Source organism: Rhodamnia argentea, chromosome 8 (genome assembly GCF_020921035.1).
Source record: "Rhodamnia argentea isolate NSW1041297 chromosome 8, ASM2092103v1, whole genome shotgun sequence".
NCBI classification, from domain to species: Eukaryota; Viridiplantae; Streptophyta; class Magnoliopsida; order Myrtales; family Myrtaceae; genus Rhodamnia; species Rhodamnia argentea.
In genome coordinates this window covers 29574738-29601614 of record NC_063157.1, presented here as the reverse complement: position 1 = coordinate 29601614, position 26877 = coordinate 29574738, and the positions used below count along the sequence as shown (strand labels likewise).

The 26877-nt window shown below is 39.9% G+C and overlaps 1 protein-coding gene across 1 annotated transcript; it reads left to right on the top strand.

The window, feature by feature from the left end:
* The first annotated feature begins 6442 nt into the window (after positions 1–6442).
* LOC115754105 (leucine-rich repeat receptor protein kinase MSP1) lies at positions 6443–8205 on the top strand. The gene is made up of 2 exons (XM_030693033.2): positions 6443–7695; positions 7794–8205. Exons 1-2 carry the CDS (start codon positions 6462–6464, stop codon positions 8102–8104), a joined length of 1545 nt encoding a protein of 514 aa, XP_030548893.2. The 5' UTR covers positions 6443–6461; the 3' UTR covers positions 8105–8205.
* The last annotated feature ends 18672 nt before the right edge of the window (positions 8206–26877 follow it).

Here is a 26877-nt window from a genome sequence, read left to right as displayed (position 1 = left end):
GTTATCGAGTTCTTAATTGATGAATTGGCCCCCTGCTTTTCCACGAAATATCCCGAATATTGTGTTAGAGTAATTAAACATTAAACCACGCATTCATCTAACAGTTTAAATTTTTAGAATAGTGGGTGAAAATGACAAAAAGAAAGAAGCGAGAAAACATAATTCACTATTCGGAAAGCCCAACCCATAAGGTGGAGACGGGTCATACGTAAACGACGGGGCTGTGCATTCGGAATAAGCTTGAGGACAAAACCGAACCCTGTTACCCCATTAAGAAGTTCGATTCGAAATTTGAAGCTTACAAATGTAGAGATGTCGTGTGTATTTAAAGAACGTATATTCCTCGTACTCAAATAACGTGGGAAACATCGTGTCGTACCATGCATGTACGCATAGTATACGGAGCTATACTCATGCATGACACCCTCCACGAGGCCATGCGTGAACAGAAACTGCTCATATTTTTTACAGCTTGCAAGAACTTTACCAGTCAGGGAATTCTATAAAGTCTTATGTCATAAGTAATTTCAACACCTAGGCCGTGTAGTTATAATATGCGGTATTAGGTAGATGAGAAGCGCACGCTAACTCCCTCGAAGAATCTAATTTTTTTGTTTTACGCCATGATTCTTTGATTACGCTTTTTTAAAAGACATTATCCTAGAGTTTGGCGTGTAATAGGACGGCAAGGATAGGGTTACTGTGTACGATATTTTTTGCTGCCGTGAGAGCTGATGCTTCTAGTTTGCCTGATGACTGCACTGAAATCATTCTGATTCTTTCTCATTTGGCAACATCCCTCGCAGTCGCAGATAGAAAATTCAGAGCCATCAGAAAATAAAAAAGTAAAATTTTTTTTTATTTCGTAAAAAATAAATTATCTCAAAAAAATTAAAAAAAAATGATCGCTCATACAAAAAAAAGTCAAGAGCCTTTAAAGATAAATTATTATTGATAATAAAAAAATTAATTGATTAATTAATTATTCCTAACCGTACAAGCGAAAATCATATAGAATGTGGCACTGACACTGTTAAATTAACCGTTAAATATCTACACCAGCTTCCCCCGTGTGCTTACCCAAATCCTGTCTCTGTCTCTCCTCGCCGTCTTCCAACACACCAAAATCCCACTTCCATCAAGCAAACCCAGAATCAAAAACCACCAGCACCAGGTTTGGCCACCGCCCCGCCGCCGCCGCCACTACCAAACCACAGATAACCGCCATGGACTTGTTCTCACCATCGCCGAGTCTGCTTAGCCTCGCGTCCATGAAACCAGCTCGAGGACGACCCAACTCTCTCTCCCTTAAGTCAGATCAAAGATAGCCATGACCAACAGATTTGAGTTCGCCACCTCCAATGGAGGTCGTGATCACGAGTCGAGGCACGCGACCTGTGCGTCCTCATATCAGAGGCCGCGATTTCTAGAGCGGCCTCGCTGAGGCCTTGACTCACAGACATGACCCCCATTGGAGGTCGACCTGAGAGAGAGAGAGAGAGAGAGAGAGAGAGTAGCGATGGCAAACATTGAAATTTCTTCTATTTACAGCCCTGTAAGATTGTAGAAGCAACCATGAAATGAAGCTACAAGCTTTTACCAGGTACGCAGTGAGCCGTGCTCTGCTTCTGGATTAGTCAATTTGCTACTAGTAATCCCCGTATCAAGGAAGAACTCGAGATGAACATGAAAAATGTTCTTATTCAACTGTACAAATTAAAAACCAAAATGAAAAAGGAAAAACCATGCGCCAATTGTTATCTTCCCGAAAATTGATGTGAGCAACGCCGAGGAGGCTACGTGTCTTCAAGCGGCGTTACGGAGGCGAACTGGCAACTGCAACAACCATGCTTTCCTCTGTTTATGCACACCCATTTTCGCGAGCTTGATTACTTGGGCCGCCAACGATTTGAAGATCTTGACTTTAATCTGACCTCTCTTTGGCTGTGGTCCTGATCTTGGCTTGTAGGCCGTCTTCTTCGTCTCGTCCCTCTTCTCCATTTCTATGATCCTTTACAAAGGCAAGCTCTGGCTCTGCTTGAGAAGACTCTGTTTCCCCAGAGAGAGAGAGAGAGAGAGAAGAATGGAAGAAGAATGAAGAAAGTGACTGAAGTGAAACGACGAGCTTGGCAGGTGGGGGTTTAAACGAGGGCTGAGTCAAAGGTGGCCGGAGCGGTTTGAGAACAGGCGTCCTTAGGTTTCCAACTTATGGACCAGTTTTCGCTTGCCCTTCTCGAGCGGGGACAAGCACTTTGGTCGACTCGATTCCCCCGAGACTCAAAACCTATAATGTGGACATCGGTTTCTCAATTTTTTTAACTTAAAACTTATCGTACATATCTCAAAACTTGAAATCTATTTTATCAATCCATTTTATGTGGAGGGGACAAATGAGTTCGTAACCCATATTTTAACTCATATATAATGGTGCCGCTCATAAATTGATTTTCTTAACTCATAAATGAGCTTTCTAAAGTTCTAAAAATAAATTTAAGTCGATCATAAATGGATTGTCTAAAAACTTAATGTGTTAACGAGTTGAGAATTAACATATTTCCAATCCATATAATAAAAAAAAGGAAACTTTTTTATTGGTCTTTTATTTTATTTTATTTTATTTGGTCTTTTAATAGTTAATAAAGCGCCCTTTTGCTTTTTTCTACGGAAATCCGGCCGACCCTTGCCACGACCTGGAGAGGCGTCCTTTGCACGGGGCCAGCGACCCTCGCCGGATTTAGAAGAAAAAAAGGAAAAAAAAAATGAAAAATAAAAAAGAATAAAATCAAATAAAATTATAAGAAAATTCAATTTTTTTGGAAAAGTGATAAATATAATCCACGTCGGTGTCACGTAAAACGGCCGGCGTCCACGTCGGCGATTTCCCATCAAAATTGATTAGAAGAACTAAATTAACAAAATTAACTTAACATTAGACGGTAACATTAAGTAATTTTAGTAAGGGAGTTGAAATCTTGACCTTTCTTGGCCTATACATCATCAATCAACGAACATACACGGGTTAAGACAAAATTTCTCATTGAGTTCGACACATCAAATTTAATCCGCAATTGAGTAATCGACACTTTACTAGTCTCCTCAGATTGAATTTCACGTGTTATTGATTAGGAAGCACCGACACTCTCCGAAGGCCTCCGTGTCATATCATGTTTGACACTTTCCAACATTTTGATTCTTTTTAGATATGCGATCGACACGTTGTCAACGCTCTAGATACATCAATGACACGCATGTCCATCATCCCAACACATTATTTCGATATACACATGGTCAATTTTAAGCATTTTCAATAAATTATGGGTCAAAATATAAATTTATCAAAAATATATATATGCTTAAGTTATATATCCAAATACCCCAAAATTAACATATCCATTCAGCCAACACGAAAAAAAAAAAAAAGGAGGAAATGATGATTTGTCATGTAATACAATGTGCTGCGATGTGTCGAAATTTTCACGAAATGTCGGCATCTCGTGTTGCGTGTCGTATCGATACTACTTAAGTTATTTGGCTCTCACATTTTTAACATATGGTCCGCGTGGAAGTTGGTCAAAGTCGGTCGAATTATGACGTGGGCAAGCCTGACGTATTGCTGACCCATCATCGAATGCGAATGGCATTTTCAACATATTCCAAACAAAACAATATCAATTTTTTAGTTTTTCTCTCTCTCTCTCTCTCTCTCTCTCTCTCTCTTTTTTTTATTTTTTTATTTTGGTGTTCGCTTTCCGGCCGACTGGCCGGTGGCGGGTCATTGTCAAAGGAGAGGCTAATTTCGGACCAATCGCTTAAATTAATGAGTTGGCCCCAAAAAGGTATACGAAAATTGCTTGCTTTTGTATGTTTTTTTTTTTTAGAATATTTCCTTTTGGATTATTAAATTTCACATATGAAGCAAGAGGTGTCCAGCTATTTCGGGCACGTGTCCTGACATCAAACGGTGAGAACGTGCGTAAAGAGAATGGCTATCGCCTGTGGATAATTGAAAATGTCTAGGTCCATTGAATCCTTGAAAAAGCAAAATTTTAGTGGCTTGGATGGATGTAGATGAGGCCGCCGCCTTTGCTAAGAGCGACTTAGGCGTCATCGACCAATTACTTCTTAGTTAATACCAACAAACAAACAAACAAACAAACAAACAAAATCAAACTTGGTACACTTGTGCCATATTTATCTCCCAACTAATTTACATATTGCAAAAAACTTAAATTAGCATGCCCATGACGATTCTACCCTTTGCTAGCTTCAAACCATTGCATCTACGTTAAATTACTGATGTGGAAACATGAACGATAAGCAACTCGGATGATCGGCGCGTGACGCGGAAATTCAATGGAAATGGGTCTTTTAAACGATGTCGTTTTATGGAAGCCCGATTCGAAATCGATTGAGATTGAAAAATATGTTAAAAATTTGTTTAGAAGCTCCCCTCATGTTTCGAGAGTACGCTAGAATCTCTAATTTTGCCTTAACATTTTGGTAGATTTATCATGAGCGTGTCGATTTGGGATTGTTTGCTGCACGGAAAGTCAATTTGAAGTAAATATGGGATAAATGAACAAATTTAAGATTTTTTTTTTTTTGGGGATATAATCCCATCTTTTACGCCCAATCCAACGTCCAAAATATGAGCGTCTCTGAATTTCTTTTGCGCCACGCTCAATTTATCGATATGATTAGTGACCCAAGAAATTTGGGAACAGCTTTGCAACATCCCATCGTGGTGCATCATAGTCACTAGTAAAGAAAAGAAAAAAACATGAAAACAAAGAAAGAAAACGGTAAGAAAAGCAAACTCAAAATGACTTGCGATGTACGAGTGAAGCACCCCCACCATGCACATGACACCACCAACAGCCATTTCCTATGCATCCATACATGACCCATCATCGTCTTCATCATCATTTGTTCTAGAAGTCAATGTCCTAAATAATCTGGAACTACTAGAAGCGCACGCAACTCCTGAGTCCGGATTGTACTCAGACGACGAGAATTTATTTAATATTAAATTTTGGCTCAAATATATAATATTATCTTTTAGACGTCTAATTCTTTTAATGTGATTTTTAAACTATCGCTTTGTTGAATGAAAACAAAAATGAACTATTGTTAATGTTTAATCTAGTACATCGACTTTTCATCACAAAGTCAAATTAGTCATTTGATGTGATTCACAAGTTTTCATAACCACACTATTTCCTGAAATTTTAGAGTATTTCTTTTACTTCAATCCATTTTCTAAATCAGCAACAAAAAAAAAATGCTATCTTTTTATTACCCTTTTGTTGTTTGTAGCTGTTACTGTAGGTCCATTTAAGTGTATTTTCACTTACGATCTCTATAATAGTAAAAACATAAACTCATTTATACTTATACAGGATTCTATTTCTTTTTATTTGGAAAATAAGTGTTTTCGTAAATACATCTAAAAACAATATTCATTATCTCTAGATCCATCGTACTTATGTTAATATGAATCTTGTTCCTAATTTTTTGGTAGATAAAAGATTTCAAATTTTTGTATTTTGCATTTTCTTCACTGAATTTATTTAAATCGGTAAATTACCAAATTGAAAAATTATGAATATCAACCCAATACTGCTCTAACGAGGTTCTATTTTTACTGTTATTGAGACCACAAAGCAAGATAGACTTATATGGAACTATCGTAATATCTACAAAGCAAAAAAATGTAACAAGAAATAAATAATTTTTTTTTTAATCCAAGAAATGAATTGAAATGAAAAGACATTGTCAATTTGGGATAATAGCATAATTGTGAACCGTTTGATTTTCTAATGAAAAGTTGAGGTACAATAAATTGACAGTTTACCGACTAAATTGGATATACAAAGACATTTAAAGATCACACTAAATGAATTAAAATTTTAAAGACGATATTGTATATTGGACCAAAGTTTAGATAGTATTTACATAATTTTCTCAAGACAAAAGGGTTGTCGTGCACCGCAGGCGCATGCGCCCGATTATTAGTTTTATGGAATATGTAAAGTTCAGCCAAAACAACGTCGTTTTTATTTTATTTAAGCCACGTGGACGTCATGTCAACACCGTTTGCTTTCTAGCGTCCATATAACCAGATTTTTAACTATTTTGATTGACGGAACTTTAATGAAAGATAAATGTATCACACATGTATAAAATTGAAATTTTTTGTATCGCAAAAAAAAAAATTATGATAAATTTGTCACAGTGATCATAGTATAGGAATTCTTGTGGCTTATGACCTTTTTATGAACTATGTAAGGTTCCAACATCTTCTAGGATTTATGTGGAAAAGGGGAAATGAAACGTGAGGGGCCCGTTGCACACGTGCGAATTTCCCTTCCTTTTGCCGTTAAAACCAAAACCGCCACCCATTTGAAATTCCTGTCCCTTCTCAGAGGTCGACAATGCCCAACCGTGAGCAAATTCGCCCGATGGCCTCTCTTCTCCTCCCGATGGCCGCGGCCTTTCTCCTCGCCCCAGCAATTCTCTCCACCACTGTTGTCGATGACCTCCGCAACCTGCGGCCTCCCCCCGAGTTCAACTCCACCATCGCCGGCAACTGCATCTGCAACCCTTCCCTGCGGTACTGCGGCAACTCTCGCCCTCTGGACGACCTCGATGAGATCTTCAAGTCCACTATCGTGGCGAGCCACCTCTGCAACGAGTCCCACAATCCTAATTGCGTCGAGTCCTTCGACAAGATCGACCTTCGGGGCCGCCCCAAGATCGCGCCACTCTACCTGTCCTTCGACTTCTTCTGGAAGTACTGCCCCCTAACGATTCGGTCCATCGACTTCTCCAACAACTCGCTGAGGGGCGAGTTCCCAACCAGCGTTCTGGCGTGCGCACAGGTTGAGGCCCTCGATTTCAGCCGCAATGAGCTCCGGGGCGATTTCCCCATTGAGAGGCTGACTTCGCTGGTCAACCTGACCGTCCTCAACCTCTCATACAATCACTTCTCGGAGTGTAAATTGTCCGAGAGCCTAGTCTTCAGGCGGTTCAATTCGAGTAATTTCGTACACTCGGGCCTCATTCCGAACAAACAGAGTTTTGCAGTCAAGGCGCTGTTTCTGATGATCGGCTTGCCAGTTCTGGTGATTTTAATTGTGGGTTTCATCGCCATGCTGTGTTTTAGAAGGCGCGATCTGTCATCGGAATCTCAACAACCGAGAGTTCACTTCACTACATCGATGCTTAAGGCGGCGACCAGTGGATTCTCACGTGAAAACTTAGAGGGGACGAGCGATGGAGTCGACATTTACAGAGGAATTCTGAGAGATGGTACGCAAGTAAGGATCGAGATATACCGGAGTGAGATTTCCAATGAAAGCAAGAGAAAATTCGTCGAAGAGTGCGAGGTTCTCGTCCAATTGCGCCACAAGAACCTGGTGCGAGTACTTGGTTGGTGCGAGGATTGGGTACCGCGAGCGATCGTGACAAGATGGACGGACGGAGAGAGCCTGGAGATGTGGTTGACAGAGAGAGCTCCACCGTTGAAGCACAGATTGAAAATATTGGTTGGAGTCATGGAAGGCATGTGTTATTTGCATGAATCTTGGCCTCAAGTGGGGTATGATCTCAGGACCAGCAGTATTATCCTGTCCGAAAATCTCGAGCCGCTGATTGCCCGGTTCGAGTTCGACAGTCGAAACAACACCTCGAAGAGTAAGTTCATTTGTGTCTCAACCTGCAATTTCCCTTCATCCGATTGTTTAGCAAAATTGCAACACTTAAGACTGTAATTTGGCCATTTTCTTAATCAGACAAGCACAAGTTCGGAGTTCTTTTGTTGGAGATGATCACAAACAGAGGGAAAATGGGAGATCTCGAGGCGGGCGAGGCCCGTTTTATCGAGCACATCCGAAAGAACTTCCCTGGAAATTCGCAGAACTTGAGGGATGAGAGGATCATGATGGCAAGTACCGCAATCGAACAAGCTCGGCAGGTGATTGAGATCGGGTTAGCGTGCATCAATCACTCGGCTAACGAGCAGCTGAAGATGGATCATATCCGTCGTATCCTGCTGCGAATTTACAGATCATTCCATGTTCACGGATCTCCTAACCACGGATGATTCAGCAGAGATAAGAGGCAAGAGATTCAAACACGGTCTATAAGACAGAGCTCGTTAGGAGACCCGGGGTTAGGCTAGCCATGGAGAATTTCGTTTCTGAGAGTGGGAGCTCTGTTCCAAATGTTTCTTTGAATTGGTTTGTTCTGTTTCAATGTGTATCAACTTATTATCTACGTTTAATTACTGATGTGGAAATGCAAGTGACGAGCAAGTTGGACGGTCGGCGTCGTGTCGTAGAGAAAATTCAACGGAAATAGATCTCTTAAGTGACGTCGTTCTTGGGAAGCCGGATGTGAAGAAAATGAATTGAGATTAAAAGCTCTCGCATTTTGAAAACTATGCCAGAGTCCCTAATTTTTTCCACTAAATTTTGGTTGACTGGTCACGAACGTGTCGATTTAGATTTTTTTTTTGCGAAACAAAAAATCGGTCTAAGATATATGTGGCATAAATATGCCGTTTTATGATTAGTGAGGCGAGAAATTTGGGAATAACTTTGCAACATCCCATTGTGGTGCTGGTGCTTCATGGTCATTAGGCACTAGAAAAGGAGAACAAAAAGAAAAATGACGAAAAGAAAAGAAAGGAAATGGTGAGAAAAGCAAACTCAAAAGGATTTGTGATGTTGGGAGTGAAAACGACAGCACCCATGCGATGCACATAACACCATCAACACTCATTCCCTATGCATCCATGCATGACCCATCATCATCATCATCATCATCAGTCCTAAGTATAAAGTCAATGTGCTAGATAATCTCAACCACTAGACAGTATAGTTCTAGAAATGTGAGATTAGGTCGATGTGAAGCGTACGCAACTCCTCCCGAACGGTTCTTGTTTTCTTAAAACACGTTTTTAATACGAGGTTTCGGATAAATCAACGGACTGAAAAATGATGATGCCACCCTAAAACCGCGCCCATGTGCCATCTTAGAATGATACATAGTTGTTAACGAAACAAAATTGTTCGGCCCGGCCGTCGCTGTCCTCAAACGCCTTAAAACTTCAAAAACCACCACCACCTCCTCCTCCACGCGCGGCCGCCAACTGTCCCCACTTCCCTCAAACAACCCGGACTCAAGAACCACCGCCACCGGACCCGTCCACCACCACACACTGCCAAACAGGGCTTCACTCCCACCAACCACACTCGACCTCCGTGGGCTCGCCCTCACCACTACTGCCCACGCTGCTCAGCCTCACCGCCATGAATCCGGCTCGAGCACTGCCCAGTTCTCTCTCCCCCAGTCAGATCCAAGATCAGCCATATCAGGAGTCGAGGCGCGCGGCCTCTGCATCATCATATCAGAGGGCGCTTCTAGAGGTCGCGACCTGCATATCTAAGGTGGAGGACCGCCATTGGATGTCGGCCCGAGAGAGAGAGAGAGAGAAAAAGAGAAATGAGCCATGCTCTGCTTCCGGATTAGTCGATTTTCTTCTTATCCCCATATCAAGGAAGAACTCGAGATACACATGAAGAAAAGAATTCTGATCGACTATACAAAAGAAAAGAAAAAGTACATTGAAAAAGGAAAATCATGCACCAATCCATCGGCGTACTCCTGAATAATGACGCCGAGCAACGTGCGGAGGAGGGAGGCTACGTGTCTTCAAGGGGCTCCACAGAGTCAAACTGGCGGCCACAACAGCATGCTTTCCTCAGTACATGTACAACCATCTTCGCGAGTCGCATGATCTGATCCGCCAATAACTTGAAGATCTTGACTTTAATCTGACCTCTCCTCGGCGGTAGGCGTGATTCGGGCTTGACGGTCGTCTTCTTCGTCTCCTCCCTGTTCTCCATTTCTCTGATCCTTTACACGGGTAACCTCTGGCTCTGTTGGAGAAGAAACAGAGCAACGACGGACTCTGTTTCACAGAGAGAGAGAGAGAGAGAGAGAGAGAGAGAGAGTCTATGGAAGAAGATTGAAGAAAGGGGACAAAGTGGAGCGATGAGCTCGACTGGTGGGGGGCTCACATGAGGGCTGAGCTAAAGGTGGTCAGAGCGGTTCACACAGTGTGTGAAAAGGCGCCTTTGGTCCAACGTTATGGGCCCTGTTTTGCCCTGCCCTTTCTCGACGGCGTCATTCGATTTACGACTTTGGCTCCAAAATTCTAGAATAAAATGTATTATCTAAATTTAGAAAAAATTATGAAAAATTCATATACAACTTTACGGAGTAACATTTTCAACCTTTCGAAAGGTTTCGTGCGTTTTGGGCAAGTACATATAACAATCGGGATCAGACAAGATCTAACAAAAAAAGAAAGGAAGAAAAAGTGAAGTTGGAAGTGCCTTGACTTGCCGTCCTTATGTCTATCCCTTTGATGCAAGCTCAACTCGTTCATCTGCTCCATCTCAAGGCGCGATCACACCAACCCGAAATAGCTCGAGCCGGTGCTCCACTTGTAATCAGCAAAGTCGGTATTTTGTAATCGTCGGGGTCCAATTTGAGTTAATTGCGAGCAATTCGACTCGGTTTGGCACGGAAATGATTTATTTCCCATCGCGACAAAGAGAAAGAACGGGATATCTACGCATTTGAGTTGATTTTAGAGGGAGTTGCACGCGAAAGGTTTTCTTAACGAGCAAGATGAAACGAAAGATTCGCAATTCAAGGCGGTCCATGGTTGGTCCTACTCGAGCGATTGACTTTAGACGTTTTGTTGTTTGTGGCCGTGGGTTTGAGAGAAAGAGAGAGAGAGAAATGGTTCTAGAAGGTGTTGAATCTCTCCGTTCCATTTAGCTCATTAAGTTGCACCAAGCGAAAGGGAGGGAGAGAGAGAGAGAGAGAGAAAGACTTGAGAAAATGAGAATTGCCGCTTTCACCACATGCTAATTCGAAATGCGTATTTTATACTTCTCGTCTCGAGAACTCATCGTGATCTATGTTGAGGAGTCGATCCCCGCCTTATGAGAGCCAAACCGCCGTGCTGAGCATCCAATCGCCATGATTTGATCGGAATGCTAACCATTCTACGACGAACTCAAAGCCCGTTCGCTAAAGACTCGGTTTGGAGTTCTCCACGCACGTTTCTTTAAGATGGGAGCCTATACTTGGTCAAATTATTCGCGGGATATCATTAAACGAGCAAAAACAGAAGATGTGGGCTTCAATGTTTCATGGAAAATATTTTTTCGAAAAATATTTTCCTCAATTTCAGATGTTTGGAGAGCGGAAAATGAGCTGTCAACAGAAAATATTTCTCTGTCAACAAAAAACACCTTCTAAAACTAAGGAAAGTGATTTCCTCAATTTTGAAAATAGGAAAACATTTTCCACGCTTTTCATTCCTCCTCTCTTTCAACTATTTTTTCTTTTTAATTATTTTTTTACTTTCTTTTAGTTTTTATTTATTTTTTCAAAATTCGAAAATTTTATTTTTTTATTTTTCGAATAAAATTTATTTTTTAATGACTTTCTTTATTTTATTTTTTCCTTTTTTCGTCTTTTTTCTTTATTTTTTTTTAGTATTCCTTTTTCTTCCTCGCCCGGTCAAAGTAGAAGTCGAAACATTTTCCACACTAACCATGGCTTTGTCGACGTGGATTTTAACTATGCCGCTTTACTTTGCTTATACCAAACCCCCACCAACCCACCCAAAAAAAAAAAAAATTTATCTTTATCCACAGGTCTCTTAGCAGAACACAAAGATGATTTGTGGCTCTTAATCCCCCCCCATTGTCCTAACAATTAATTTAATCCCATTAACCTCATATCCCCGTCAATCGCCATCGGAGCAAAATGTCCGGACAGTCCCCTGGGCTTTTTGCTTCCTTGCATCACCCAGCACCTTTCTACTTTTCTTTTCCTTTCTTTTCTTCTTTTCTTTTCTTTCTTTCGGTATTTATTTTCTTTCGAAAAATCCAACGATGGCATAACATATGCGAGGCGACGTGGAGATAGAACCCAATTTCAATATAATGTTAGAACTCTAAAAAATTTATAGATCATTTATATCATTCTTCTTATAACAAACGGCTTATTTTTAAAAAAAGAAACAAACGGAGCCGTAAGGTGTATATGGACTGTCTGCTTTTGTGCTTTCTTGACCCAAAGTGAAGCTGGAAGCCGCACATGGACGGGACTCCGTCACCCCCTTCAAACTTCCCCGAGAAAAGAAAATGCGTCCGAAAAGACGACAGAAAGAAGATGAACATTCGAAATGCAGAAAAATCTCTCTCATAAAGCTGCATTTTTTTTTCACTCTTAGACTCTCTTTCTCAACATTTTGGAAGATCGCAAAGCTTCTTCCCCCCGAAAGAAAAATTGACAGAAAGACACCATCGATTTGAGAGAGGTGGAGGGTTATGATCTTCGATAAATGGTATATGAAATTGCTAATGTGTAATGAAGTAGAGTGCCAGAAAACAGAGCACAAAACTAAAGACTCAGAAAACAGAGCACAAAACTAACAACATGCTTGATGCTCTCCAAGAAAGGGACTCGCCTTCCGTTGAGATTTCTTATATTTACATCTCTCTAATAGTACAGAAGCACCCACTAAAGAAGCTACGAGCTTTTACTGGGTATGCAATGAGTCATGCTCTGCTTCTGGATCAGCGACTCTTCAACCGATCCCACTCGGGGATGAACATGAAAAGTATTCTAAACCACTGTACAAAAAGTAAAACCAAGATGAAAAGGGAAATCATAAACCGATCGTTATCCATCTCCTGAAAGATGATGCTTGCAGCGCCTGGGGGCTACGTGTCTTCAAGTGGCGTTACGGAGGCGAACTTGCAATTGCAACAGCATGCCTTCCTCTGTCTCCGTGCACCCATTTTGGCGAGCTTGACGATTTGATTCGCCAATAATTTGAAGATCTTGACTTTAATCTGGCCTCTCTTTGGTGGTAGTCTTGATCTTGCCTTGTGGGTCGTCCTTTTTGTCTTGTCCCTGTTCTCCATTTCTCTGATCCTTTGCACCGGCAAGCTCTGGCTCTGCTGGAGAAGAAACAGAGCAACGATGGACTCTTTTTCAGAGAGAGAGAGAGAGAGAGAGAGAGAGAGAGAGAGAGAGAGAATCAATGGAAGAAGATTGAAGAAAGGGAACGAAGCGAAGCGACGAGCTTGTCTGGTGGGCGTTTATAGGATGGTCAGAGCGGTCCACGCAGTGTGAACAGGCGACCTTTTTTTTTTTTGGTCCAAAGAACAGGCGACCTTTAGGTGCCACATCATGGGCCCGTTTGCTTGACCTTCCAGACCGTCTGACGTTTACTTATGATTAGTCGAAAATAAAAAAGAAATTATCTAAATTTAGTAAAAAGAGATACGCCCATTGCGAGTTAAAGTTTGAACATTTGGAAAGGTTGTAGTTGTTTAGGGCAATTAAAAGCCGAAATCCAAGATCAACAATATTTGCCAAAAGTTCAAAGTCGAAGTAGAAGTCGAAAGCGCCTCGACTTCTTATCTTCTCACACTCTCTCAATGCTTACTAGAACTTGTTCCTCCATTTCGTCTAAAATAGCCGAGGCTTGTGCTCTGCTCGAAATTAGTCAAAATCAATGTTTGATTCGATTCACACCAAAATAGCCTTGCTCTCGCCACGACGGAGAGAAAGAACAAGTAACTTTACGCCTTGAATTGATTGTCGAAAATTTTAGTAGGAATTGCACGCAAGATGTTTTCTTGGTGACCAAGGTGGTCCATGGTCCATGTTTGGCCCTTCATTGACTAGAAGTTTTCTTGGTGCGTGTGGTGTGAGAGAGAGAGAGAGCAATGGGGCTAGAACAATTCTGAAAAGGAGAGTCCAACGTAGTTTTATTTCATTTTATTCCCATCTTTGGCTACTTTTGTTTTGGTTCGGCTCATTCGTTTTGATAACTTGGAGTGCAAGATTCATGCATGTGGCTGGGAATATTTTATTAGCCAAAAAGGCTTCCTGCACCCCAAATCAAAAGCTGATGAAAGCTTATGTATCTCATTCAAAAGTCAAATGAAAAATCCAAAAAGCAAAAGGGTGTATTGATGTTAACATTTTCTAGCCCCAAAATTAAAAAAAAAAAAAAAAAAAGAGGGGCAAAGGAATTATTTAAAAAAAATTTTGTGACATTACAAATTCTAAATTTACAATCGTATGACATATTTACCTAAAACGTTTTCCCGTGATATCAATAACCCCAAACTTGCATCATATGACACATTCACCACAAATTTATACCCGCGTGATACAATTCAATTAATTTTTAAATTCGATTTCTGCAATGATCCACTGTCAAAATTCTGGTAAAGAATGCTGCTAAAAATTTTATGTGACTGGCTACATGGACGACAGAAAGCAAAAGATACCGATGTGATGCTCACATAACAAAAATATGTCATCTCATTGCATATTTTTTTTTCCTTGTTTTCTTTTGCCTTTGCTTTGACTTCCTCATTCGTTTTCTTTCTTGGTTTGACGACGGTAAGAACGGTGGCAATAGCTACGATAAGGACAGCGGCAGTGACAGTAAAGATGGAGGAAGGGAACAAAGAAAAAGGGAAAGAAAAAACTCGACGGAAGATAAATGTGCGGCGCGAGTCTAAGTTTAGGATGTTTGGTGTCATAAAAAAAGTTCGGGATAAATACGTCACATGGACATAAGTCTAGGGTTTTTTGTGTCAGAATAAATTTGGAGTAAATTTATCACACGGATACAAATTTGAGGCTTTTGATATTTCAAAAAAAAATTGAGATAAATATGTCACAATGCGCATACTTTAGTATTTTTAGTGGCTTCTACCTTTCTTTAAATGCAAAGAGACGAGTGGTTGCATTTGCCTTCCTTTCCCCTTTTCTTTTAGTTACTTTTGTTAAGCCATATATAATCTTGATTTCCTCGACATCGATTTTCCAAATTGATTTTTTTTTTTTTGGGGTATGCAACATGACCCTTTTACGTATTTAGGATGGAGCGTCGAATGCATCAAATTTGTACCGGTGCAATAGATTTAGGAATATTTTGGTACTTTCCCCGTCAAATTTATTTTCGTTTAATTCTAATTGCCTTCAATCTGCTCGATCACACACTTTCCACCACATTCTTCCTCAATTTGGTCCAACCCCTTTTTTTTTTTGCGTTGGACAAAAAAAAAAAAAACAGAGAGAGAGAGAGTCAGTTAGTTCACTGACTCTTCAACGAGTTCCAATCACCAATGACATTCTTGCATTTTTTTTTCCCAAAAAAGTATTTAAAATATTTTTAAAAAATGTCCACATATCCTAGAAAACTCAAGAAAAACTCAACAAATCTTTCCCTTGGCTCGAGTTTGCAGCCAAGTCCCAATTTTGATTAGTCACTCTGTATTGCTGATCACAGGGTAAGGCTGCCGGCTGGCCTTGCAGGCGCTCAGCCAACCCTGCGAGTGCACTCAAGATGAAGTATCGGGTGCCACGGGCAAGAAAGCAGCCGCCTAGATAGGAGCTTCAGACATTAGAAAGGGAATGAAGTGAATCGACGAGCTTGTCCGGTGGGCCTTTATAGGATGGCCAGAGCAGTCCACGCAGTGTGAACAGGCGCCCTTAGGTTCCACATCATGGGCCCGTTCATGGGCCCGTTTGCTTGGCCTTCCAGACCGTCCGACGTTTACTTATGATTAGTCGAAAATAAAAATAAAAATAATCTAAATTTAGTGAAAAGAGATACGCCCATTGCGAGTTAAAGTTTGAGCATTTCGAAAGGTTGTAGTTGTTCAGGGCAATTAAAAGCCTAAATCCAAGATCGACAGTATTTGCCAAAATTTCGATGTCGAAGTAGAAGTCGAAAGCGCCTCGACTTCTTGTCTTCTCACACTCCCTCAATGCTTACTAGAACTTGTTCCTCCATTTCATCTGAAAATAGCCGAGGCCCCTGCTCTGCTCGAAATTAGTCAAAATGGTTGTTTGATTCGATTCACACCAAAATAGCCTTGCTCTCGCCACGGCGGAGAGAAAGAACGAGTAACTTTACGCCTTGAATTGATTGTCGAGAATTTTAGTAGGAATTGCACGCAAGTTGTTTTCTTGGTGACCAAGGTGGTCCATGGTCCATGTTTGGCCCTTCATGGACTAGAAGTTTTCTTGGTGCGTCGGGTGTGTGAGAGAGAGAGAGAGAGAGCAACGGCGCTTGGAGCTGTTGAATCTCTACGTTCACATTAGTAATTTGTGGCAAAGAACAATTCTGAAAAGGACAGTCAACGTAGTTTTATTTTATTTTATTTTTATCTTTGGTTACTTTTGTTTTGGTTTGGGTCATACATTTTGATAACTTGGAGTGCGAGATTCATGCACGTGGCTGGGGATATTTTATTAGCCAATCCCCACCATCAAAAGCTGATGAAAGCTGATGTATCTCATTCAAAAATCAAATGAAAAATCCAAAAAGCAAAAGGATGTATTGATGTTAACATTTTCTAGCCGCAAAATTGAAAAAAAAATTAAAAGGGAAAAGGGGGAAAGGAATAATTTGACGCGCATCAAAAAAGAAAGAAAAGGGGATTTTTTTTTTAGCGGACCATGGTTAGCTCCTTCGTTCGCCCAACATCGTAATCCGAACAAGATCGATACTCAAGGGTTGACTACTCCCTCCCTCGGTACGAGTGCCGACCCCTTTTGTCGGAATTCAATTGAAGTGATAATCACCCTATTGCGAGAGTCGAAAGACTCAAAACCCTTCTACTAAAGAGTCAATGTTCAAGTTCTTCAAGCTTTCGAAATCCTTTTCGCTAGAACGCCAATATCGTTGGCGCGTTACATGTTGGAATTCTTAACATTACATTGACGAGATGACAACGAATTGAATAGAAATCGAGGGCGTGAAGATGATGCCGGAAATGATTTCGAAAATAGACCTTAGTGCACCCACGTTTGCTTCTAATGGGAGCCGATGCTTGATGGAATCATTCACGGGGAACCATTTGGGGATCTCTCCTTTGTTTTGCCCTAAGAATCTTTTGACTCATTGTTTATTGTGAACCCTTCGCTTTGCATGATCATCAAGATCGCCAAGGAGGGCCCCGCCAGCGTTTGACCGAGAGAGAATTCAATTCGACGATTTCATCCATAGGTGAATGTTGACCAATCTCTCTCTCTCTCTCGCTCTCTCTCTCTCTCTCTCGTTTCAATAATGTGTTCCTCCTTTGACCGAACTGACTGATAGCAGCCAGTTAAGGGTGTCCTCTTTTGGTCAGACTGCTTGACTTTGAGTTTGGGATAGATCTCATTGACCATGAGCAAATTGAAGATGATCTCAACCCTAGGCGGGAGTATGTATTGTCCTTGTCGTCAAGAATACTTTGCGTAGAATCCTCTTTTCTAATGCGACCTTGTTCGAATGTGTCGGGTGATGTGGATTGTACCACGGTAAATCCTAAGTGAGCATACAGGCGATGATTGACGTAACTAACTAATGAGACTAAGAAGTAGACATGTCAAAATGGATTATAAATTCATTTCTTAACTCGTATTTGGTAAACCGAGTTATTATATAAGCAAGTTATATTCAATAAATGAGTTGCAAATGAATTTAGATTGGTAAAGTCCACAATAAAACGGGTGTTAAATGGGCTCATACCCTATTTAAACTTAACCCACCTTTATAATTCTCTCTCTCCACTCTCTATCGACCTCATTCGATTTCGTGCTTGCTCACTCCGAGTTCTCACATCGGTTTAGGTGTAGGATTTTCTATATTTGGTTAAACACATAAATGTTTTAGCAATATGATTTAGTCGGGTATTGATTGGATAAGGATTGGATCGATATGGATCACTAAATTTGTATTACGCAGAAATGAGTTGAGATGAGTTCAATGGATCAGTTTAGGATCAGACCATTTTCAGTTTAGTCCTTCGGTCCACCTAACAAAAGCAAAAAAGTTTAACTTTTAAGGCAATGACCGACTTTAGGAATTCGAGAAGATCATGAATGTGGGGGGTCTAATCGAACTTGACGTTTGGATTTTTCTTGTTTTCCGAAGTCAAAGATCAAGTCCGCCAGGTTGTCCCTACGGTGTGCCAGGGCCCAGGGATGAATATTGTTAAAGGTGTGGGCCTTTGATGGATGGAAACGTTTTAGGTCCGGAAGTGACTCTTTCAAGCATCCTAAAAACAATCATCATTACCAATCTCAATGTTTATCTACTTGAAGGTGAAACTTTTAAGTAATTTAGAAGCATTCGTAATTGTTGATCTGAATTTGGGTGGCATTAATCGTCGCGCTCCGCCTTTTTTCCCTCTAAATAAAACTATCGATTTGATTTCCTATGCGAATCCTCGTGACTTTATACTTTTGATAGAATTGAATATCTCTTAAAGCCATTGAATTGGTATACAATGAGGGTCGACCGAGTGAACATGATTTTTTTTGGATATTTAGGAAAGATCCTCATGTTTTCACTCCATGACCACCCCCTCTATTTCTTAAAATGCTATTCCCTATAATCAAAATAACAATTTACTCTCCCTTGGAAAAACATCACGCAAACCCCAAGTGCAAAAACTCAAAAGCTCCCTACACCAGCAAAGTCCAACCCCCTCCACCAACCACCACAAAGCTGTCGTCCGACGCCGCACCTTGTCATCGTCGTCGTAATCACCTCCCACCCCTACGGCTCTCTCTCTCTTGCAGGGCCCTCGAGCCATGAAAGAGTATGGCAACCTCATATCAAAGGCATTAGGCATTTGCAACCTCAACCCAAGGTCGCCACGCTAGCATGACCAAGGTCGTCAAGGGCCGCCCCGAGCACGTGTGACTAGGGTTAGGATTTTTTGGTTGAGATTTTTTTTTTTATGGGTTGATAAATTTAGAAGAGGGACATGAGCACTATAAGATATTAATTGATTCAAGATGCAATTAGGTATCTTGCATTTGACGTGGTCTAGATTAATTAATCACGTATCGACTAATTAATTAATTAATTAATTGGTGATAATACGTGCTTCGAATTAATTAAATGGTTGTGGGATCAAGAGGCCCATTCTTTTGTCTTAAATTATTCTTTACTAATTGATTCAAGATGCAATTAGGTATCTTGCATTTGACGTGGTCTAGATTAATTAATCACGCATCAACTAATTAATTAATTAATTAATTAATTAATTGGTGATAATACATGCTTCGAATTAATTAAATGGTTGTGGGATCAAGAGGCCCATTCTTTTGTCTTAAATTATTCTTCACCAATGTTCCTAGCGATCCTAGGTTAGGTGGGCGTGCCACGGCTCTTTGCTTTGGACTTTTCAATTAAAAAAACCATGAGTCAACTTATAAATTAATCAGCCGTGCCTAAAGATAACATGAAAAATTCGACCAGTAGATCATGATATGCATCATGCTTGTTGCGCGAAGCAAGCGATCGAATAGTAAAGTAGACAATTATATTCTTGATGCGATTAAATATTGAAAGGAGAACATAATTATTATACTTTAACATCTAATTTATTGATAATTACAGGTTCATTCTATGGGTTCCCTTTTGTAGACGGTATCACATTGATTCTACCGATTACGTAAACTTAAAAACAGAAAACCATTTTAGGTGCAGTGTTTTGCCTATCGCGTGGGACCCACAGGAAATGAGTTTTGCAAAAATAGATTTTAATTTTTTTTTTATTTAATTAAACTATTAATGCGCTCAACATGTAAGATGATGTTGCCTAACAAAGTTGCGAGTCATGCTGGGACCCTCTTCTTTTTCTTTTAATTATGCCTTATATGTGAGACTTTTATAGATTAAAAATTGAAAAACTCGAATTTCAGGACAAAGCTCACACTCGAGAAAAATACTAAAAGCTTTTACAACAACGTTAATTAACACAAATTCACGATTATTTTACACGTAAAAACGCGAATTGCCGGCTTCCTCTCCGAAGCACCACCGGCTCTTCTTTCACTAGAGGAGAAGATATCATTTACATTTTTTGCGGGGCTGGATTTCTGCTCTCCGGCGATCACTTGGCAGCCTGCAATCTGGATTTCTGCTCCAAGTGTTCTTGAGCGCTAATCTGGGGTCGGACGCATATGATTAAACATCGCCTTGTGCGAGATGATTTGAGTTGAGATGATAATTCACGTGTCTTCCAGGGAAGTCACTGATGCCGACTTGCTGCTACCGCTACAGCAACAGCTGCATCCTCTGCTCTGTTTCGCGGAAGCCATGGATGCCAATGCCTTCGCTTTCTCGACCAACAATTTGAAGATCCTCGCTTTGATCTGCCCTCTCTTCGGTGGGACTCTGACCGTTCTTCTCTTTGCTGATGACGACGATGTCTCCTTGCTCTGCTCTTCCATTGCTCTGTTTTCTGTTGCTCTGAAGCACATTGAAGATATGGTTGCAGGGTAGAGAGAGAGAGAGAGAGAGAGTCAAGCAGAAGGGAGATAGAAGTGATGAGCTGACTGGTGGAGGGTTATATAAGGGCGCTTTTTTTTTTTTAAAATGGGTCAAAAAAATTTATCAAATTAGGTCAATTTTTTTTATTTACCGATTTGGGCCCTGTGCGGTAGCCCAAGTGCCGTATGGGCCCTTTTTTTTTGTTCTTTTTAATTTCGCATTTTTTTTTACGTTTTTTCAATTATTTTATATTTATAACATTTATATTTATATAACTTTGTAAATATAATTTTTTTCTTTCGAAGCTTATTTTTATAACATAATTATCAATAATCAATTGAAAATTTTATTAAGATATATAATTAATAAATAATTTAGTATTTATGTAATTAATCAATTTAGTATGTAAATAATTAATAAAAAATATTCATTGATAAGATATATGAATATGACATATCCAGATTAAAAGAACATGGATAACAATCCATGAACTAAAAAAATCCAGTAAATCAAAATTGTAATAATAGATAACAATCCTCAACCTCAATTATATTCACCGATGATGTCGTCCTCCTACATGGCTCATGTTCCGCAATCAGATCGTCTTCGTTGTTCGGCAAGTCTAATATTGTGTTGAGAACGAGGACGAGGTTTTAGATGAGCGGGATGTGTAGATGACGAAAGCATATCATGTGATGGGAAGCGTGGCTGTGATGTGGATGCATTATCAAAGTGAGAAAGTATCTCACGCTCGGATGGTACATATCCTACTGTAAAAGGGTATGGAAAAAGAGGAGAAAAATCATATCCGTAAGAACTCGGAGAATTGCCCGGAGTCCGGGACTATCGATTGTCATGGAAGGCAAAAGCGGATCCTTGGTAAAATGGGTCGATAAACTGGTTGAACCCCGTATTGAAATCTGTCTGGCTAAACCCCGGAGTGAAATCTGTATATGATGGGCCAGATAGTATGGGACGGCATCATTAACTGGATGAGCTCGAGTGGTCTTCCGGATCAACCGAACAGTTTCGGGTGAGTCATCCTCGTGTGGCCTAATGGATGCTGTTGTAGATGCTAATTGGGATGGTGTCATCATTGTCATCCGTCTCTCCTCATTGTAAGCGTATAACATTGCCCTAGCTATCCTCGCTATAGCTCGCAAGTTCTCCCGAGATCCCGTGGAATTTAATTGTATGATTTGTTCCATGCCATCACCGTTTATGAAATCAAAATCAATAGAAGTTATCAAATGCCAATAACTTATATTACTAAAAAAAATAATTAATGAAGTAAATTAAAAGTGTTTGTACAGACCGTTGTATCCATTGCACCTTCTTTGTAAGAAATCTACCTCCGTGTGTGTCTACGGCACCACTCCATATCACAGGACAATAACTTTTGAAGCCTTCAATCATCCGCTTAAAAGTCCAGAATATTCGGTTGAAAATCGTGCGGTTCTGATCTAGGTTCATGTAATCATCGATCACAAAATGAGAACCTGGATTCATTAACTCCATTACATTCATGTACTTTCTCAACTTACCATAAGACTCATCTCATCTTCCCAAAATTTTGGCAATCGTCATTGTTTAGCTGCCCGGGTTTTACGATAAGTAGGTTCGAAGCCTAACTTGTCTTTAATCTCGGCCATCGGTGGCTTGATTTTGATATCTAGTTGGGCGGCAACCATTGCTTCTATCCGGCTGCAAAAATAATTCTGATCAAGTTGTCGATGATCTCATGATATTTGAGGATTACTACATGTATGTGACCTACTATACTTAGTTATTTTCCAAAACACGGTACCCGCTTTATTAGTTGCACGAAGCTTTCAACTACACAGTTCATTCAAATTACCACACTTTATCACGTATTTTGCCTTCTTTATCATATCACTGCAAAAGTGATGATTTCTTCTCGGAGAATACTCTTTCGAAGTCAACTGCACCGCGTCCCATGATGGAAATAATATCCCAATATCAAATTCTTTTGATGGATCAAATAACATACGGCTCGGCTTAGCTCTTGTATCTACTTGCATCATATCATAATCGATCTTTGAATAAGGCGGTAGCCGTACCAATGGCAAAATGTGATTACTATAGTGGATGTTGTAGTAAGCCTCCATATTTTGATCTCCATCATCTTCTTCATCATTGTAATCACTATCGATCCAAAAATCATCTTCTTCATCACTATCATCATTATCATTATCATCATACTCCACGTATTGATATCCACACCAACGTTATCTTTACCAACATTGGAACCTCCCCTAGTTGAATCATTTATCATTTGATATTTATCTACATTGTCTAAACTGTAAAAAACCCATAGAACCACACCAAAGTGCAAACTACTAGATCATCCTAACCGTAGCATCATTATGTACCTCCACAATGTCATATATAACACAACCGCATGTTAGAACCGGGTTTTTATACATCGGACTATGAATATACTGATTTTCTGTTATATTCAACTCATGTTCAATCGTAGCATGTAATTTATCAAATATGGATATGTTTCCAAACTCGAACATAGTATATAGTCCACCTTCATAATCATGTCCATATTTATTTTGTAATATTCTACCTCCCTAGTGCACAGTCGTAAAAGATGTAGATGACATTCTACTAAATAAAGAAATTACAAATTATTTTACTTCTAAAATTTAATAAATATTTTCCCCTACACATTAACAAATTAACATTATAACTATCAATATAACAAATGAAATAAATGTCCATATTCATTTCTTTTTTTAATAGCCCTTTCTCGTTATCAAATCGGTAAATATTTTTAAAGAATACCAAAATTTGTAAATATTTTTTTACCCTATTTTTCAAAAAAGCCCATAGCAATCCATAAAGAACATAAAAATACAAAAAATATTATAACTATTACCAAAACATTAACGAAAAATTAAAACATATCACTAACAACCTATAAGTAACATAGACGATTCATGTATAAATAATAACAAAATAAATAAATCCGTACCTAAGAAACTGAAAAAAAATAATAATAATAACTACACTGAAACTTACCTCAAACTGCCGAGGAAGAGCACGCACCGAATGAGAAGCTCAAACTACCAAGAGAAAGCACCGAGTGAGGAGGTCGACTTTGCTTTTATCTCAAATCCTGCTAAATAAAAAATTCACAAATTAATTTAAACATTACGAAAATATTAACATTAAAATAAAAACATATTACTAACAACATATAAATAAAATAAAATTACATTAAAAAATAATATTTAATACCGATAAAAGCGCTTGAGGCGAGGGGAGATCTCTTTCAATGAGCGAGAGAGGATGATGAAGAGAAAGTACCGAGTGAGAGAGAATGAGGGCAAGGGAAAAAGAACGAGAGCAACGAAAAATGAATGCCAACAAGGAAGAAAATGAGGCGAGGGAGGATCATCTTCATTGGAGGATCGTCTTCGACCGGAGAAAATGAGGCAAGGCGAGGGAGGATCAGCTTTACTTTATAGCAAAACCGAATGTGCACTCATGAGCGCCTGCCTAAGAGCACCTTTCTCGGGAGCTTGATAAAGGCTTGCCACATGGCCCGTGCGGCAGTCTTGTTGCTGCGTGGGCCCCGAGCGGCGGTGTGGCTACCATGCGGCCCCGTTGCGGCAACCTAAATGCTGCATGAGCCCCACGCGGTAGTCATAGTGCCGCACAGGCCCAAATCGGTAAATAAAAAAAATTGACCTAATTCGATAATTTTTTTTATCCATTTTCGAAAAAAGTCCTATATAAGCCAGGATGGTTAGAACATTTCACACAGAGGGGACATGAATAGTTAAATTGACTTGGGCCCAAAAAATAAATAAATAAAGGGTTAATTTAGACCAAGGAAGAAATTTAATTTAGACAAAAGAAGGTTCTAAAAAGCAAACAGATACAGCTGTCCACTTTTTTTTTTTTGAAATAAAATATTTGCTGGTTCAATTATAAATCGATTTCTAAAGTGGGATTCTGGGACTTGATTGTCCATCTTTCCTCAACAGGGAGGGAGACTTGTCTTTTTAGTCAATGGCCTCATTGTCAGCTTGGTCGGCAGTCAATGGTTCATGAATTTCCAAAATTTTGGAAAGAAGCAAAGGAAGTCAAATCCGCAAGTACAGTTCCAACATAACGTCAGCGATGGCCGGTGAGTGGGGGTTTGCTGACCCTACCCATACGTGGGCGAGGGCCGGAGACCATCAACCAGATCTACGAGAGGGTCGCAGCCCTCTCCCAATTCTAATGACGACCTGTCGGCTATCGCCAATGCCTACTAGTGATGGTATAGCATCATATACTTTTTAGTTTTCTTTTTCTTTTAACTTTTAGTTTTTTTTTTCAAATTTTCTTTTCTTTTGGGAATTTTTTTGGATTTTTCGACCTAATATAATTAAGATTTGGTATAACTACTAGGATTCGAATTAAAATGCAATCGTTTTAGTGCTTTAGTTAACGTTAGCGCCAAATAGTACAAATAAAATAATAGTAAAAGCCACGTTGACATTTTTCATTAGTCAAATTGGATGAAGTTAATAAAAGGACTTGATCGCACCAATTTGATAAGTTTTAGGATTTAATTGCACTTATTGAAAGTTTTAGCATTCAATCGCACTTTCTCAACAAATTTTAGGACACTTACCACACATATAACTAAACCAAAAAAGTAGATCTTTTTATTGATAATCGTCTTTTGTAGATGGAAACTTCGGTCATTAAAGACGATGTTAAGCAAAGAAAGTTCAAATAGTCATTGGTTTCTTTTTCTTTCTTTTTTTCACTTATAGCAACAACTGAATGAAACCATTGAGGTTGGCTGTAGATGTTATAGATCTAGTGTTCTAATAATTGAGTCTTTTATTGAGAGTATAGTCAGAGTACATGCGGGTTATTTCGTGAGACGGGATGATTTACATACATCAAAAGAATTGGCAATTTTGAATACTAGTCTCAAAACACCGATTTACCGATTAAGGAATTGAAATATGTGCGAGCTACACAGTGCAAGTTGTCAATAATCTCATGTTCAAACCATCTAATCCGAGTTTCATTTTCCGATGTCCGTGAGGTTAGCACGAAGTTTATGAGCACGAGATTTACTTAACTCAAGATGAACTTCCTTGTTCGGAAAAGGAACAATTTGAGCTAGAGAAAACGGCGATCAAATTCCATCTTGCATTGCTACAGTCAACGTATACAATCTGATTCAACTGGCCTTTTTCACTAAAAGCTTTTACAACAACTCGAATTACTCCAATTCCGTGATTATTTTCTCACGCAAAACGCAAATTGCTGGCTTCGCTCCGAATTGGCCGACTCTTCCTTCGCAAGAGGAAAGGATATCAGTGCATCTTCTTATGCTGGATTTCCGCTATCGCGCGATGACAATAGTACTCTGTATCTGGATTTCTACTCGAAGCGTTCTCGATTTTCGCCGGGGATTCAAAGACCACCGGTCTTGAGGGCTAATCTGGGTCAGACATACGAATCAACCACTTATAGAGTTACATGAGGGGAATTGAGATTGTAATTTAAGGGTCTTCGAGGGAAGTCATCGACGCCAACTTGCTGCTTCGGCTACACCAACAGCTACGTCCTCTGCTCTGCTTCGCAGAAGCCATGGATGCCAATTCCTTCACTTTCTTGACCAACGATTTGAAGATCCTCGCTTTGATCTGCCCTCTCTTCGGTGGGACTCTCGCCATTCTTCTCTTCTTTGATGATGATGATGATGGTGGTGGTGGTGGTGGTGGTGGTGGTGGTGGTGTCTCCTTGTGCTGTTCTTTCATTGCTCTGTTGTCCATTGCTCTGTAGCAAACTAGAGATATTGTTGCAGGGTAGTGAGAGAGAGAGAGAGAGAGAGAGAGAGAGAGAGAGAGAGAGGAGTCAACCAGAAGGGAGATTGAAGTGATGAGCTGACTGGTGAAGGGTTATATAAGGCCAGGAAGGTCAGACTAGTTCACACAGTGCGAGCATTGAATAGTTTAATTCGACTTGGGCCACAAGGAAAAAAACGGAATTCTATTTAATTTGGACAAAAGAAGGTTCTAAAAAGGCCATCAGATACAGCTGTGAGGAAGACTTTTCCTTTATAGTCAACGGGGCTCATAGTCAACTGGATTAGTCAATGGGTCGTGAAGTCCCAATTTCCATCATAAAGGAAGTCAAAATTGGCACGTACACAGAAGTCCATGTCCAGCTACTCTTGTCAGTGCAGCTTATAGTTAAAATGACTTTGATGTTGGGCCAGTTTGTCTTTATATGGTGACATTTGTGGATTCAAAGGCTACCTACAATTTTAGGGTTTGCGAGAGAGAGATTTGAATTTGACTCATACAATCACGTTTAACATGTCTCATCTTAATATAAGTTGTCATGCACGATTGAGTAAGAAATGCTTGTCACAAATGAGAATATCGCCTAATTACTTCAATGGGTCGTTTTGCGCTTATTTGGAAGCTTTG

Coding starts and splice junctions, on each gene's coding strand:
- LOC115754105 (XM_030693033.2), top strand. CDS start 6,462: ATGGCCTCTCTTCTCCTCCCGATGGCCGCGGCCTTTCTCCTCGCCCCA. Junction 7,696..7,793: donor TCGAAACAACACCTCGAAGA/GTAAGTTCATTT, acceptor TTTCTTAATCAG/ACAAGCACAAGTTCGGAGTT.